We start from the raw sequence: 18,360 nt of genomic DNA, 5'->3' as shown, positions 1-18,360 counted from the left end.
GCAGGGCCTAGCAGAGACCAGGCCCTGCAGCCAACCCCTGCTGCCCACAGTTGAGTTGACAACCTGGGGAACGCCTGCAACCCCCTTGTCAGTAATCCCTCTTCTGCCCATAACTTTGACTCATTGTAACTTGCTGTCAATGACAGAAAAACATTTATTTGCCCTGTTTTTAAACCGTTAAAGTTAGTTCTAAAATTAACCTTATTTTTTTGCATTTTCTCTCACATACATACACACTCACACGTATATAATTTTTTTCATGGCATATTCGATTTTTCTTTCATCTTGTATCGCACTTTGCGCCCTACAAGAAATTGTCTCTTCAGTTTCTCTTCTCTGTTTTGCTTCCTCTCCTCAGGTTGTGCACATCACATACATTGAAGATAATCGTTTTCCCAATTGTAATGGTGAAAAACTTTTCAGACAATGGGTTCTGATTTGCTATCTTGAACCCATAGTCCGAACATCTTAAAGTTCATTTGTCTCCTGTCCGTGGTTCTCTGGGTATTGCCTCTGTTCTTCCTTTCCAGAAACAATTGCAACGGAGAAAAACATTTTTGATCATCAAAAAAATAAATGCACAGAAATAAAAACCTAAACAGTCTCCTTGACTGCACAGCTCTCTTGGACCATGGAGTGCAATGATCTGTGCAAGAAAGTCAAGAACTATTTGAATACATTCTCTGAAACCATTCAGACTTCTTCAATGGTCCATAACTGTAATTGTATTTATATAGCGCTTACTACCCGTGATGAGGTGCCGAAGGGCTTTTCGGCGAGTAGCATGCTACTCCAGAACCCAAATGGATTAGCGGTGGATTAGTATAGGCAAATATAAGTATAGGATTATTTTAGTATAGGGAAATAGAAGTTAATTTCAGCAGTGGACATGTGAGTCTGTTAGTTGGATTGAATAGAATAATTGAGGGATAGAAGAGGGAAGAATCCAGAAAGTGTTAATTGGGAGATCACAGTAGTAAGGTGAGGTTTGGGATGAGTAAAAAAGAGAGGGAGGAGGAAAGAGTCTGTAGAAAGGGATTAGGGAAATCATAGTAATAAAATGAGGTTTGGGATGAGTCAAAGGAGAGATACATGAGGGAAACTTTAGTAGGGTTGTTTGGGAGATCCTAGCAGTAAACTGAGGTTTGGGGTGAGCCAACAGCGACAGAGGAGAGAAGAGTCTAGGAAGGGTAATTTTGAAGATGATAGTAGTAGAATGAGTTTTGGGATAAGTCAGAGAGTGGAGATAGAGGATAAATTGACAGAGGTTTAGGGTGAGACAGAGTAGTGCATTGGAGAGAGTAATTTTTCTTCTCTTGTACAGTAGGACTTAAGTCAAAAATATATAGATATGTGATTACATAGAAAGGAAATATATTTATAGGGAAGATATTATGTTGAGATTTAAAGTCGGATTGTGTAAACACAGACCTTCAGGTGTTGCAGTATTTGAAGGTAATTTATGTGTGTACTTTTTATAACATACATTTTTATCTTTTCCTCAAGATTTCAATAGTGAAATGCTTGTAGAGAAATAGTTAAGATAATATGTACATATTGTGATAGGTAAATAAAAAAGAGACTCATAAGCATCTAATCAAAACAACTTATATACAAACTATGCAATGTGATATGAACTTGTTACGCATCAAAATATATGTATATATATATTTAACTGTAAGTAATGTATACATTTGTTAAGCAGGTCTAAAGTGCATGTATTTATTTTAAGTGGACAAAGTTATTGTACATATTTGTTCAAATTATAAATATTTACATACAAAGGGTATGCAGTACAATGTTGTTTGAGTGTGGTGGTTATGTAGTAAAGAGACAACTCTTGAGTAGCTTTCTGAAGATAGGATTATCCGTGCATCTTATATTTGGGGCTAAAAAAATCCATAATTTGGCTGCTGGAACAGAGAAAGATGTACCACCTTTTGTCTTCTTCTCGTATGGTGGCTTTTGAGGCAAGATGCCAATCTTGAGCAGAGGTTTCTTTGTTGAATGTATTTAGTGATTTTATTGCTGATGAAAAGCGGTCCTGTTCCATGTATTTCTTTGCAAGTGATACAAAGCAGCTTGAAGGTGGATCTTCTGGCAACCTGTAACCAACATGGGGTCCTCAAGGTACGGGAGATGTTGGCCTGTAGCTTTACATGTAGGAGTAGGCTGGCAGCAGAGTTCTTAATCCATTATGGTCTTTTTGTAGTAGATAGTTGAACCATGGTAGAGGCTATTGGCGTAATCCAGTTTAGACAGTGCAAGACAAATAGTAGCCTGGACCTTGTGTGTAAATTGCAGTTGGGTGAAGATGCGTCGCAGAGTTTTCAGGGTGATGAAGCTTAATCTTGCTAATTTGTCCACGTGGGCATTCATTGTTAATTCCAAGGCTTCTTAGTCCCTTAGATACTTTAGGGTGTGGTCCCAGATCATCAGGCTAGGCGCAGAGTGGGTCATCATTTTTTTCAGTCGTCACATGTGAGTATTACTGTTTAAGAAGCATTCCGTTTGAGATGGCTCCATATCATCCACTGATCAATGGCTCTGAGGCAACTGAAGATTTGTGAATTTTCAATGTCTTTGGGACATTCCAGTTTAAGGAGTATTTGTGTGTCATCTGCTTAGTTCTAGCATGTGAGCTGAAATTCATTGATCATTGCTGGTAATTAATTCATGTATATATTGAAAAACAAGGGTGAGATGATTGAGCCTTGAGGGACCTCTGCTTTTTGTGAAGTATGGTTTGGATGAGAAAGGGGCAGTACAGATTACATTTTTTCCTGTTTTGAAGGTAGGTTGTAATCTAGTCGAGAGCAGTCCCTTCTATGCCATCTTCGTAGAGTCTTCGTATTAGGGTGTCATGGTTAACTGTGTCAAAGGCAGCTGTTAGGTCCAAGAGAATTAGTGCAGCATCTCCATTTCGGTTTACTGGTGGGGAGGTGAACAAAAAAACGATGTTTAACCCAGATCTTTGTGACTGGCGGTGATTGTTTGCATTGTTCAGAATTCCGTCCATCTTCTGTTCTTTTTGCATTTGTCACCCCAAGTGGGATGGGTATGCCCAGATGTGGGTCCCGTGCTCACTGCGCCACTGGATTCAAGCTAACCTAGCTGATGAAGGGTGATACCCTGAAACCGGTCCTAGGATGCTTGTTTACGGTCCAGAGAGGTCCTGACTTGGCAGTTCAGACTGAACTGTTCCCATGAGGAACAGGGTCAAGACTGATTTGCATACGGCTGGGTCCAAACTGGGGTGGTGAGGTGAGCGAAAAACAATGAATTAAACTCAGCTCTTTCTGACTGGGGGTGAATGTTTGAATTGTTCAGCATTCCGTCCATCATCTGTTCTTTTTTGCATTTGTTGGCCCAAGTGGGATAGGTATGCCCAGATGTGGGACCTGTGCTCGGTGTGCCACTGAATTCAAGCTAGCCTAGCTGATGAAGGGTGATACCCTGAAACCGGTCCTAGGATGCTTGTTTCCAGTCCAGGGAGGACCTGGCTTTGCAGTTCCGGCTGGACTGTTCCCATGAGGAATAGGGTCAAGACTGATTTGCATATGGCTGGGTCCAAACTGGGGTGGCGAGGTGGGCAAAAACTAAACCCAGATGTTTGTGACTGGGGGATGAATGTTTGCATTGTTCAGGATTCCGTCCATCATCTGTTCTTTTTGCAAAAAACAAAAGGTGGCACGCTTAACTCTACACATGTTGAAAAAACAGATCCATAGCCTGTAGAAAAAAGTACATACCTTTTGGTGGACACCATTTTCACTTTCTCCCCAAAGACTAAGAGGCAAGTTTCTGCTTCAACCAGATTATCTATACAACAGCTTGGATAGGGCCAGAAAGCAGTAGGATCAAGTCAGGGTCAGTTATCAGCTGTGGCCCTGCAAAATGATGATGTCTTGGAAGTGGCAACAACTTTGTGGTGCAAGAGCAGATAATTCCTGATGTGAATCCTGGGCGTAATAATTTTTCACACACCCCAGAGGAGAGAAGGCAGTAAGTGAATGAAACGTGACTTGCAATTTGTGCTACCGGGTCCTGCCCGTAGTCATCCAAAGACACGCTCTTTTGTCACAAGTGTAATGATCAATCACCTACCAACCATGCAGTCAAACAAGTACTCCAAATCGAAAATGGAAAAGCATGAACTGAAGGAAGGAGAGGATGGAACGTTTCCACCAAAGTACTTCAAGCTGTGGGGAAGTATGAACTTTTGTTTTTTTCACAGTACTACAATAGATGTAAAAAATAAATGCTGTTTGCTTCAGAGAAGTGAGTAAAGCAATCATCTCCTGTGATCTGATCAAGCACCTAATAAAATGCCACAAAGCCTTCTTCAAAAGTTTAAAGAAGTGGAGAGCACAAAAAAAGTAAAAAAAATAGCTAAACAGTTAAAAAAAAAAAAAGTACCAAGAAAGTCTTACATAAGATTGACAAGAACTGGAAATTGACATGGATTGGTGTCAGCAAGAAGAAAGGGTGGTGTATCAAAGCAGAGGCTTCCTGCAGAAACGGGGAGAAAATGTGGGGCAACTGGCATACCTATCTGCGCTATTGAGACTGCGGGTGGATGCTGGAAGGGGCCTATGCACTATTGTATTCCACACATTGGGGGACAATGTCTCTCCCACACATGATGTCACCAGACAGAATGACAGACACTCTTGAGACCATCTGGTTGAATACCCTGCTTGAAGTGGTTTACTGTACAAATGATTCCACTATTGCATTTGTTGGATGATGAGCAAAAATTAATAAAAAGAGTTTAGAAAAAATCAAGTCCCCAGGTGGGCCAAGTCCTGGGGGCATTTAATATTTCATTGCGGGGTTCCCTCTGATTCTCTTCACAGCCCCGGGGACCGCCACCTCCCCGGGGCCCTAATTACTTTAAATATAGGGGGGCACCTGCCCCCCCGCAGCCTCGACACCTCCCTGGGGCACAGTTCTGTTTTAAGAGGGGGGGGGCGACTGGCAACCCCCCTCCCCCCACAGCCCTGGTGACTAGCACCTCTCTGGGGGCAATTGTCTAATTGTATACGAGGGCCACACGCCCCCCCCACCCCTGCAGCCCCAGACACTGCCACCACCTCCCCAGGGCTTTTGTGTCATTGTGCCATTCTATGCGGTGTGCCATGTGGTCCCCGCCTCCTCCCCCAACACACCGTCCCGGGGACCACCACCTCCCTGGGCAGTTTGTGTCATTCTATGCAGGGGGCCGCACAGCTCCGGGAACCACCACCTCCCTAGGGCATTCAGGCAATTGGGTGCAAGGACATCATACATCTCTACCCGGCTGTGAGCAGAGGTCTCTTCTGTCTCCCTGTCTGCAAAGATGGAGGCAAGGAGACAGACGAAACATTGCTCTCAAAAGCAGCTCCCGCTCTGTGACAGCAGTGCCGGCTCCCTCAAGAGATGGGGAACCCACTGGGACTGGGGGGGCCTTCAGGCGCCCGCGGTCCCAAATATTGTGACTGGGTGCCCTGGGGTGCACCCAGTTCTCATGGCCAGGCCCCAGGGGAGAGGGGCCACACGGACCCCCTCCCAAAAAAATATATATATATTTAGGCCGGGCCCTGGGGGTTGGGGTCCTTGGGGCTGAGATTGTCCCTGAAGAAGGGGACCACGCAGCCCCCCTCACCCCAAATAAAAAATAATTAGGCTGGGGATTGGGGTCCCTGGGGCTGAGATTGGCCCTGCGGGGGTGGGCCACGCAGCCCCCCTTCCCAAAAAAATAAATAATTAGGCCGGGCCCCGGGGATGTGGCCCCCAGGATCGAAATTGGCTGGGAAAAGGGGGCATGTGGGCCAGTGGCCAACTAGGATGTGCATGGCCAAAGACCATGCGCAACGCAGGGTTGGGTGGATTTAGGGGTCAGCCACAGTGGCCAGGCCTTGTGACCAACTGCCGCCGCGCATGGCTGAAGGTATAGGGCCTGATTTACATTTTGGGGATGAAATACTCCATCACAAACGTGACAGATATCCTGTCCACTGTATTACGATCTCTATAGGAAATAATGGGAGTATAATGCGGTGGATGGGATATCCGTCACGTTTGTGATGGAGTATTCCCCTCCGCCAAGATCTAAATCAGGCCCATAGTTAGGACGTTATTACCATTCCCTGCGGCCAACCACACATCGTGGCAGGAGATGGCCGGCTGCGGAGATTTGGGCACAGGACCAGGCCACAGAAGGGCAAGCTCTGTGGCCAACACCACGCCACTCTTGGCCAAAGGCTGTGGATGTCAAAGAAAACAGGATGTTGCACCCACAACAAAGTCCTTCATAGATAGTGTTTCCCACTACTAAATGTGTATATTTGACCTTGTTGGCAGTTGTTTGTGTGACACAGTAGGGTTCCTGCAGTCTGTGGGAACTACTTTTTCGCTTAAGTGCTGAAGAACAGGTACAAAGGTGTAGCCTGTCTGCAACATTCAGGAGATTAATTCGCACTGTTGGCAGCTCACAGGGGGACATACCATGAGACAATTGCATAAGGATAACAGTTAAGCTGTTACTATGGAGAGAAGAGCTTCTCTGGCAGACTGGCAGTGCAAAGCAGCTCTTACTGCAAGGTTTCTTGAGCTCTTGCCCTCTCACCAAATGTGGCACTTTTTCAAGTTTCCTTCATATGTAGGGGATAGGTGTCAGTACTGGGCTTTACCTCCTTAGTTCTGAAATATTTTCCACGGTCCTTCTGAGGACAGCCAGACTTCCTGTCCCTGATCCAGTCCTTTGAGTTGTTCTTATGTACGTAGCTTCTTGCATTAGAAAGGTGAATTTGAGTACTTGGCTGACAAGTCCAGTATGAATTGCAAAACAGTAGCAGTTGGGCCTCTGCCAACTGGTCACTCAAATTAATTGTTGTTGCTATTGCCAAGGAACCAGTACCTGCCAAATCTTGCTGTAGGTGTCGTTCATTTACATGGAAACTTGCTTCTCGAAATGTGCACAGTCTTTTTGCTGATGGCACTGCATCTCTTCCCATTCAGTCCTAAAAGTGATCGTTTATCTGTTCCTTCCTCCTTATACTGTTGGATGCACCGGTGTGCCATGCTAAAGGTCGTTACTAGAGGTCCCTTTGACGTGAACAAAATTGATGCACTACTTCTGGTTATTAAAGGTGGCTTTACAAATAGCAGAAGGGTGTACTACATCCAGCCATTACTAGATGCCCTTCTGTAGTGAGCAGAAAGGGTGAAAGGCGGTACCAAACATCATGTGAGCCTTATAACCGTGGCTTGAGACAGATTGTAACATGATGTACATTTTATGCCTTCATTTTCCACTATAGCATAGTTCATTGCGACTTAAATTGAAAGAAAGCAGTCCTAGAACAACAGTCAGTCTAACAATATGCTGTTTTGTACTCTTAATTCTCTTTTTAATGGCCCTTTATTTGAGATTGTGCTGCTGCTTGCGAATATGAAGGGACTCCAAGACTGCTAATGCTTTACCAATGCATGCTTTTAAATAAATATTATTTTGCCAAATTGTCAGCATGCGAAACAGGATCCTTAATTTTTCTTGCACTGTGGTCCATCTTTCAACATCTTACGTAATATGCAAATAACTATAGCTAGGTGGAACAAAGCTTCATGGGGTGCTGTACACTTTTGTCTTGGAAAAAGCATTAAGTGGCATTCGATTTAATATTATTGTTTAATAGTATGGTGCAGTTCAAAAGGATTTAGATTTCAAGAAAACATTTCTGCAACAAAAGTAATTTTACGAGAAAGTGGTGGTGGTGTTCTCAATAGTGATATACCACTGCTTATTCCAACTTTTTTTGTGGAAATTGCACCAATATGCTACTCGATGAACATTCAATGAGGGCACTGCTGATAACACTTTATCAACATGCAGGTGTCAGACCTGTCAGCCTTAGGGTGGTCTTCCCCCCAACTTGTTGCCTTATTCCTCCGTTTTTTTCTGATCTCGTGTCAGTTGGCATAAGGACTCTGAGCACTTTTCCAATGCTAGCCAGTGCTAAAGTGTGTGTGTGCTCACTCCTTAAAACATGGTACCATTGGCTTATCCCAAGCTGGCATATTTAATTTACTTCTAACTCCCTAGTGAAGTGGTACTTCTTGTAGCCAGGGCCTTTACATTGCAATGCTACTAGAGGGCCCACAGAACTTATTGTGCCACCTACTTAAGTAGCCTCACAAATCTGTCTCAGGCTTGCCGTTGGAGCCTGTGTGTGCAGCTAAACTGCCATTTCGGCTTGAACCTTCAATTTTAATACATATAAGTCACCCACCCCTAGAGCAGGCCCTACACAGCCCAGAAGGTAGGGTATGCAGTTTTACATTTTACTTACCCTGGCAGTGAAAAACCCCTAAATTTGTTTTACACTATTGCAAGATCTACCTCTCTCATAGTATAACATTGAGGATAACCTTATTACATTTAATAGGTGATAACTTCCAAATGGTAACAGGTAACCTGTTCTTGTTTTGTGTTTTGGAAATGCAATGAAAATCCATCTTTAATGGTAAAGTCTGCCCTGCTGACTTGCTTTGTTGCCCAAGGAATACTCTGCTGCCCAAGGGCTACTGTTGCTGCACTAAGCCCCTTTTGCTGTGGGTTGCCTTGCTGAAACCAGCCTGCCATTGTGTCCCAGGACACCAAGATCTCCAAGGGTTGGTCGGTCGTCTGCCCTCCTGTTCTCAAGTCCCAGGGACACAGACTTCTCTGCTCATCATCGGCTTCACCAGGCTGACCCAGCATGATGCATCTCAATACCAACAATTGGCCCAGCACAGTGTGACGCATCCCAATGCAAGTACTCACGATCCCCAGCGACTTTTCCAGCACCATCATTTCGTATGCACCTCAACCTCTACACTGAAACACTGCTATGCAAGTCTTTGGAAGCTCCACCGGCTTCCGATCACAATGCACAACCTTGCATCTCAAGCTTCTGACAACAGTCACAGACTTCGCTGCACAGAGTATCTTGGTGTAGGATCTCGCATCACAAGCTCTACGTCTATGGTTTTACGGCACTGGTCAGTGCAACTCAACGCAAGGGCTTTTCATTGCTCCGTAACCAGAATTTTAGGTACTCTTGTTCATCGGGCCTGACTGGTTCCCTGTCTCTGGTCTGCACTCCATTCCGTTTAGCCTAAACTTGTGACTTTGTCCTGGGCTGGTGCGACCAGATGACCACAGTTGACGCTTTCTTCTTTTTAGCACTATATTCACTTAAACCTACAAACCTGCATAGCTCTGGTTTTGCTGTTTGGAATTTTTGTCATTTTGGTCTTGCTTTATTTACTAAAATTCACTCTATTTTTCTAATTTAGTGGGGGATTTTTCTTGTGTGGTGTTTTCACAATTTTTCTATTTGAAATGTTGCACAAATACTTTATACATTCCCTCTAAGTTAAGCCTGACTGATTCTAGCTACCAAAGGGTTGAGCACAGGTTAATTTGGGGGTTGTTTTTTACTTCACCCTGACGTAGATTGTGGTTACTCCTTGAGTGTTCACCCTCCTCAACTAGTCACCCAGTTTCCAACAGTAGGCCACTATGGCAGTAGCTTTGGAAATGTGCATCTTAAGCCACTGTGGATTCACCCATGCACAGTTGAACCTGAATCTGAATAAAATAAGATCAAAACAACAAAAATCCAATACGCACAAGTCGAGATATCGCTTTTTAAAGGTTTAAATGAGTCTCAATCCTTAAGAATCAGTGGTTATATCCTTCTAACACACTGTACCTGGGATGCATCACAAATAACGATGTACGGGACCACAGAGGAGGAGGAGATGTATTGAAAAATAAGGCGCTGAGTCAGATTTTCCGGCCCAGCACCGACAAATCATTTCTTAGCATGCTGCAAGGTGATGCGTCAATTTCCAGGAGCACAGCCTTGGTTCCTCACTTTGATGCAGAGATATTTTGACGCCCAGGGACGATGCGTTGAAAATCCTTGATGCGCTGGTAAGAAGGAGCAGGCTCTGTGGCGAAATTACAGCTGTGAGACAGGTGCTGTGTCGATTTCTGCAGGCGTTGCGTGAAATTTCCGACACACTGGGATTTTCTTCTTTTTGGTGAAGGCTTTGTGGCCCTGGGACATGAGAACAGGAAGTAAGCTCAATCCGAGCCTTTGGGGAGCACTTTTGGGGAGGGCAGAGTCCTTCCAGCAGAGGCAAAGGCCAGCAGGCAGCAGGGCAACAAGCAGGGCGGCAGTCCATCTCAGCAAAATAGTCCATTCCTTTGGACAGCCAGGCAGTCCCTCTGACAGAGTCCAGGTGCATATCCAGAAGTGCCTCATTTGGTGAGGTCAGAGATCCAGTATAGATATATATATATATATACTGGATCTCTGACCTCACCAAATCAGACACTTCTGGATATGCACCTGGACTGCCTGTGTGTATATATATATATATATATATATATATATATATATATACACACACAAAAATGCCTTTGAAGTGGGAGAAACTTCAAAGAGTGGTTGTGAAGTGCACAAGTTCCCCTTTCAACCCAGCCCTGTCTGCCAAGACCCCTTTGTGGGGGTCGGGGGTGTATCAGTCCTTTATGGGGTAAGAGAGGGCCCCTCCACCCTTCCTGCGCAGGTAGACCCATTCAGTATGCAGATGAATGCAGATGTGACTGAGTGTTCTGTGTTTATGGCTGTCTGGGTGAGAGTTGTCAACCAGCACAACCAAGACATGGATTGGAGACAGGCTGTAAGGCATAGATGGTAGCAAGTGCAGAGAAATGCCCACTTTCTAAAAGTGGCATTTCTAAAATAGTAATATTAAATCCAGCTTCACCAGTAAGCAGGATTTTCTCTTACCATTCTCGCCATACTAAACATGGCATGGCTACTTCTTTCAGACCTGAATCTATCGCTTAAAAGTACATAAGGGCCTATGAGAGGAGCAGTGGAAAACAAATTTGTGAGTTTTCCACTACCAGGACATGTAAAACAAATAAGTACACGTCCTGTCTTTTACTTACACAGCACCCTGCCCTATGGGTTACCCAGGTCCTAACTTAGGGGTGATGTATATGTAGAAAAAGGGGAGTTTAAGGCTTGTCAAGTAGTTTTAAATGCCAATGGCAAGCCTGAGACATGGTTAAGGGCTACTTATGTGGGTGGACACTGACGTTCTACTAGCGTTTAATTTACAGGCCCGGGGCACCTCTAGTGCACTTTACTAAGGACTTAATAGGTAAATTAACAATGCCAGTTGGGTAGCAGCCAATATTGCCATGTTTAGGGGAGAGAGGACATGCATTTCAGCACTTGCCAGCAGTGGTAACGTGTGCAGAGTCCTAAAAAACAGGATCAGAAAAATGCAGGGAGGCAGGTAAAAAGTTGGAGGATGACTACTGTAAAGTTGTCAGGTCTAACAGCAATGCTAAATCATCATTGCAAAATGTATAACTGCACTACAAGTGGCCTGGTACATAATGTCATAGTCACTCCAAACAAGCAGTGGCTGGTAAAGGTGGTGATCTAACACTCTTATGACTAAGACTAAAGTATGTTGATGGCATGAGCTTTGTCAAGCAGATTACACTAAACCAAAAAAGTATTCTTGTTGTCTAAACTATTAACTTCTTGGCTGATAAGCTTTTTCCTATTTCCCCACATACTGACACGGTTCCCTCCATCGCAATTCACTAAATTTCACTTGGCACAATAAATTTTCGATGTGCCATTTTTGATGTGGAAGAGTACAGCGCTTGTATTTATAAGTACATTTGTAAATTGGTTATGTCTTATGGTAGTCCTGTGAATTGAGTAACAGTCATTCCAGTTTCACAGGTAAAGCTGTCTAGTGAGAAAGGCTGTTCTCTGCCTAGAAAGGAGCTTTGCTGTTTGGTAAGCATTTAAGGTTCTGAGCACTGTTAGTTACTTGTACAAATTATTTGAAAACAATACTTCGTACTCTGTTAACCATTGAGGGTTGGTTGATGTTTTATGGTTCTTTTTTGTAAAGCCCAGGTGAAATATAATTGAAATATTGACGTGTCAAGTGATAGATTCATACCAAGTTTGTTTTTTCCAGCACATTGTGTTTTTTTAGGTTGTCATTATACCAAGTTCTTGCTATGGAGTCTTAGGGCATAGAGGCTCTTATCTCCAAGCCAGTTGTGATAAGCCTACTTCTCCCCATGCGCCTGCCACAGCCCTTTTAATGTGAATGTAAACCTGGTCTCATTATGCTCCTAACAGCTTTGTTTTTGTCTATTTACAGGTGATATTGATTACAGCAGTGTGTTGTTGGGAATGCTGGTCATGCAGGATGTTCAGCTAAGTTTGTTTATTGCAGTCATGCCGACACTCAATCAAGCAGGAGGCAGCTCATATTCCAGGTACAGACCACAGCATGTTCTGCATTTAAATGTGTTGGCATGGATATGTTCTAAAATGTATTAATTGCAACATAAAATTGAAACAAAAACATTAAATAAAAGGTTCTGAACAGCCACGTGTACGTGTGGCATCAAGAGTGACTTGAAATGTCTGAGTTCTAGAGATCATAATGGAAAGTAAAAATAGTAAACCAAGTGAATATTAAGTGAAATAAAATGTGTTTATTCACATCCCGTTTATTATTAAGGAGAATAACTATGTAACGCACATATTTTCACTCGAAAGGCTGTTATTCTCCATTTCAGGTTTTGAAAATACACATAAGCTTGGTGCGCTCTGTGGTGTTTTTCTTATTGCTTTAACATAGAACTCTCTTGGAAAAGATAGTGTTTATGCCTCTGCGTGTGTACTGAAATAGTGTTTACTGGATAGTTTCCAGCACTGAGTGCTTTTTGTGATGTCAGATTCAGCTTCTTACTTAAATGGTGTATGTGGAAAGAGCACCAAATTATGGCAGCTGTTGGAAATGGCCCTCTATACAGGGTCGCCCCCAAACCTTTTGCCTTCCTCCTCCTACCTTTTGCTGGATTTTTGCTCCTTGGCCTTAGGACTCTGTGCACTTTATCACTACTAACCAATTATAAAGTTATTTTGCTTTCTCCCTAAAACATGATTGGTTGCCCTTTTCCTGATTGGCATATTTAATTTATATGTATGTCTCTTTTAGAGTGGTGCACCATATACCCATGACCTCTAACTGAAATGCTATGAGTGGGTCTGCAGCACCTATTGTTCCACCCACTAAAGGATCACCTTAAAACATGACCCAGGCCTGCCATTGCAGCCTAAAGGCAGTGTCCCACTGCCATGTTGACCTGGCATTTGAAACCCCTTGCCAAGGCTTGAACTTCCCTTTTATTACATAGACATCACTCCTAAGGTAGGCCCTAGGTAGCCCATAGGGCAAGTTGCTGTGTAATTAAAAGGTAGGACATGTACTGTTTACATATCCTACTAGTGAAAAACTCCCAGATTTGTTTTTTCACTACTGTGAGACCTATCCCTTCCATAGTATAACGTTGGGAATTCTTTATTATATTTAATAAACTGTAATTCCTAAACCAGAGGTGGTCGATACGACATGTTTGGTATCTATGAACTTGAAATGATAAACCCTCTTAAATGGTAAAGTCTGATTTATCATTACAAGTTTGAAAAAGCCACTTTTAGAAAGGTAGTATTTTCCTGCCCTCTGTGTCTGTAGGCTGCCTTAGGTTACATGACTGGGTGTAGCTGACAGTTGAGACTTTGTGAATTCACCCCAGACAGTCACACAATAGTGGGATTAGCAGAGCCTGAATGGGCCATTAACTGACCTGATTTGGGGGGCAGCGGAGCTCAGCACAGCCCCACTTACACCTGAATAGGATGAGCTCTGCTGCCACACAGTAAGCTTGACAACTCTGTATTGTCAGTGCAGCCAGCTAGGAGCCAGGGCAGGGGAGGCAAGAAACTCCTGGAACTTCAGAGAACCCTTCTGGAAAAATTTCACATCTTCTAGGAGCAGGGCACCAGGGTATAAAAATAGGGCTTTCAGACCTACTTCTATGTTCAAAGTACTCCCAGAGGACTGCCAGCTGCTGTGACCTGCTCTACACTCTACTAGACTGCTGCTGTACCTGTCAGGACTGCTTTGCCACCTGGAGCCTGGCTTAAACCTTCAGAGGCCAGCCCTGCATCTTCACCTGCACCCAGGACTTCAGGAGTGACTCCAGGGTCTCCAAGGTTTTGCTGGCCTCTTGTTCTGAGCCACAGGGACACAACAGGGTCTCACTATCTTGAACCCGCACCTGAACCCAGACTGAGTGGGTCTTGAACCCCCAAGAGGTCTCTATGCACTCCTGGACCCTTGGTTGTGGTGCTAAACGTGCGTAGATGGCCATTTTCTGAAACTGAGGACCTGCTATTTTGAACCTTAAACTTTAAAAATTCACAACTCCGACTCTACTAACCGGGTTTTGATAGTTTTGGTGTCAAATAATTTATTTAGAAAATCTCTATTTTTCTAAATTGGTTTGGTTTTTTTTATTGTTTTGTGTTTTCACTGTATTAATGCATAAATATTAAACACATTGCCTCCAAGTTTAGCCTGAGTGCTTTTTGCGCCAAGCTACTCCGGGTTAAGCACAGGTTAAATGTGGAACTTTTTGTAGTTCACCCTGCAGGGGATTGTGGCTGTTGTTGACCAGGACTCAAACCCCAGTCAACCAGCAACCCAATTTCTCACAGTGGCATTATAAAATGTGCAGAAGGCCCAGGGCCACAAAAAGGGAGCATTATAAACCAGTCACACACTTTTTTGGCGCCGAGGTCATCAATAGGAAAATGTACTTAGAGAATTTGTTTTTTATTTCAATCAAGCATGTCTGACTAAATAATTAATGAGCCAGCGTAAAATAAAATAGAGGCTCCTCTCGTGACGATACTTGATGTCAGCCGCCAAAGCTGCTGCATTCCCTGGAGTGCATGGTTTGTTGTATACTTTGAATTAGCTGCATCTGATGTAAAAAAATTAGAAGACCCATCCAGTGCTCCATTTATCAAGTTTTTGTTCCAGACTCTACAAAAATTACAGACACGCCTGAAAAGACCAAGGCTAATCAAGGGGGCTTACTCTCCCTTCTTCGCCCCAACAAATCTTGGACCAGCTTTTGCAGGTACCCTACATGTTCCCTCACAAGTTCATATTCTGAAAACCATTGAAATACTAAATTGTGATACAATCCATTCTTAATGTGTGCATGTAGTTGCAGGTGTTGAGATCCAGCTTCCATTTCATGGACTTGAATGTATTTTTCATCACAAGAGTTTGTCCTGGAGCAAGAGAGAGAGAGAAAGGCAAAAAAGGAAGAAGGTTGTTCGAATGAATTAACATGTCTGCGACCTGCCCATAGTGTCGGATTTAGGGCTTAGTTATTATTCAAGTGCCCTTCTCTCCTTTCCCTCCTCTCTCTCTCTTTCGCGTATGCGTGTCTCTCTGCCTCACATCAGGGTAAGAACGGACCGAGAGTTGTAACCTTTATTGTGGTGTAAATAAACATCTAGCGGAAAGCAACAGTCTGTTCTATGTTCTCACTGATCCCAGGCCTCTTCTTTCTAGGCTATCGGTAAAAACAATTGTGCATCAGCGTTACTTATTGCACTCAATTGTTTAAATAGTCTAGTGTAAAGAAATTCATATGCTGCCCTGTAGCCAAATCATACTTTAGTAGTTGTGTTCCTCTTCTCATCTGCTTGTCTCAGAGGTGTAAGGAAAGGAGGGTGACCTTCGGCGTTCGCATCTCTTCTATTCTGGATGGAAGACGAGAGATTCATTAGAATATGGTGCGTGTATATATGGGGATTTACTTTCTTAGAACTCTAGCTTTCCTTCCCCAGGGTTTACGCCCTATGAACCTTACCACCCTAATAATCTTCCAGAACCCTGCTGCCACAGAACAAATCATTTATCTGCCCCCACCCAAGTCAGAATAAGAATCCCCTCCGTCAGTGTCCTTACACACCAACCTGCACATGCAAACAGGGTGACCAGCCAGATTTCGAGGAGTAAAAACTGGGACATGTCAGACATAAACGAAGGACTAAGGACTTTACTCTCACTTGACATCTGGCCTGTCCTTTTTTGCATAGCTTTGTGAATGTGTGCCTGTGTGTGTGTGTGTGTGTATATATATATACATATATGTTCGATGGCATGTGTTGCTGCAGATACACATGCTGTGCTGTGCACATCCCGCCATCTGGTGTTGGGCTCGGAGTGTTACAAGTTGTTTTTCTTCGAAGAAGTCTTTTCGAGTCACGAGACAGAGGGACTCCTCCCATTTCGACTCCATTGCGCATGGGCATCGACTCCATCTCAGATTGTTTTTTTTCCGCCATCGGGTTCGGACGTGTTCCTTTTCGCTCCGTGTTTCGGGTCGGAAAGTTAGTTAGAATCTCAGAAAAAACGTCGGTATTGTTTGCGTTCGGTATCGGGTTAGTTACAACAGATCAACACCAAATTTAGAAGAGTTCCGGTGGCCCTTCGGGGTTTTTTCGATTCCCCCGTCAGGGCCTGGTAGGCCCGGCCACGTGTGGATTCAAGGCTGATGGAACGGACCCCATTCCGCTTCTGTCCAAAATGCCATAACAAGTATCCGTATACGGATCAGCATCTGGTCTGTAACTTGTGCTTGTCCCCAGAGCACAAGGAAGATACTTGTGAGGCCTGTCGAGCGTTTCGGTCCAGAAAGACGTTAAGAGACCCAAGAGCCAGAAGACTGCAGATGGCGTCGACGCTGACAGAACAAGAGCGTTTCGAGGAAGAAGAGGAAGCTTTCTCTATCCAAGAGTCGGACTCGGAAGAGCTCGAGGCCGAAGAAACGCCGAAAACCGTGAGTAAGACGTCGAAACATAAGACTCACGAGAAGTCAACAAAAGCCCAGGGGACGCCACCGCCAACGGGCCATGGCTTAACCCAAACAAGCGGTGACCGAGCCAAGGCACCGAAAAAGGGCACGCTGGTGTCGAAGTCATCCGACTCCGGTCGAGATACCGCCACACAGGAATCTCGGACCCGAGACATCGGCTATGAGAAATTTCGGCACCGTCACAGCGGCACCGAACAAATTCGGCATCGAGACACCACCACGCCGAAAATTACAAAGGTTTCTTCGGAGCCTAAAAAGACCTCCGAAAAAGTTTTGGTTCCGAAACATCCAGCCTCGGAGCCGAAAACAGGTTCCTATACAGAGGAACAAGGATTGGCCTCCCAAATGAAAAAACATAGATTTGGAGAGGAACTTCAAGCTGTAGAGCCAGACTATACTCAAAGGAGGCTCCACATTCATCAAGACACAGGGGAGATAACCACTCTTCCTCCATTTCAAATAAAAAGAAAACTTGCCTTTCACGAAAAGGACAAGGAGCCACAGGCAAAGGTGGCAAAGAAAACAACTCCACCACCATCAGTGCACACATCACCAGTAGCAACTCCTCCACTGATGCACTCCCCGACTCATACTGCCATGAGTCAAGATGATCCCGATGCATGGGACCTTTACGATGCTCCAGTATCGGACAACAGCCCAGACTCGTACCCTACCAGGCCGTCCCCTCCTGAGGACAGTACATCTTACACACAGGTGATCGCAAGGGCAGCTGCTTTCCATAACGTCACCTTGCATTCAGAACCAATTGAGGATGACTTCTTGTTTAACACGCTAACCTCCACTCATAGCCAGTACCAAAGACTACCTATGCTCCCAGGAATGCTAAAACATTCAAAACAAATCTTTCAGGATTCTGTTAAAGACCGAGCCATAACTCAGAGTGGAGAAAAAGTACAAGCCACCGCCAACAGATCCTATTTATATTACAACGCAGTTAACTCCAGACTCAGTAGTTGTCGGGGCAGCTCGTAAGAGAGCAAACTCTCATACCTCGGGAGACGCACCACCTCCAGACAAAGAGAGTCGCAAATTTGATGCTGCGGGCAAAAGGGTTGCAGCACAAGCAGCAAACCAATGGCGCATTGCCAATTCACAAGCGCTTTTGGCAAGATATGACAGAGCTCACTGGGATGAGATGCAACATTTGATAGAACACTTACCCAAGGAGTTCCAAAAAAGAGCACAACAAGTGGTGGAAGAAGGACAAAATATCTCTAATAATCAGATACGGTCTTCAATGGATGCAGCAGATACGGCTGCAAGGACAGTAAATACTGCAATAACAATAAGAAGGCACGCATGGCTCCGCACGTCAGGTTTCAAGACGGAAATTCAACAAGCCGTGCTAAATATGCCATTTAATGAACAGCAGTTGTTTGGGCCGGAAGTCGACACTGCTATTGAGAAACTCAAGAAGGACACTGATACGGCAAAAGGCATGGGCGCACTCTACTCCCCGCAGAGCAGAGGCACCTTTCGCAAAACACCTTTTAGGGGAGGGTTTCGAGGAC

At 44.3% G+C, this 18,360-nt stretch overlaps 1 protein-coding gene across 5 annotated transcripts in view; it reads left to right on the top strand.

Moving 5' to 3' along the window:
• TMCO3 (transmembrane and coiled-coil domains 3) overlaps window positions 1-18,360 on the top strand; it is a 612,636-nt gene that overhangs the window by 325,610 nt on the left and 268,666 nt on the right. For all 5 annotated transcript variants that reach the window (XM_069204660.1, XM_069204658.1, XM_069204662.1 and 2 more), the window contains exon 8: window positions 12,241-12,358. In XM_069204660.1, coding sequence (XP_069060761.1) covers window positions 12,241-12,358 — 118 coding nt within the window. The remainder of the gene's footprint in view (window positions 1-12,240; window positions 12,359-18,360) is intronic.

Source organism: Pleurodeles waltl, chromosome 8, assembly GCF_031143425.1.
Source record: "Pleurodeles waltl isolate 20211129_DDA chromosome 8, aPleWal1.hap1.20221129, whole genome shotgun sequence".
In the NCBI taxonomy this organism is placed as follows: domain Eukaryota; kingdom Metazoa; phylum Chordata; class Amphibia; order Caudata; family Salamandridae; genus Pleurodeles; species Pleurodeles waltl.
The sequence above is the reverse complement of the archived record's forward strand: the minus strand, read 5'-3'. Positions and strand labels throughout refer to the sequence as shown.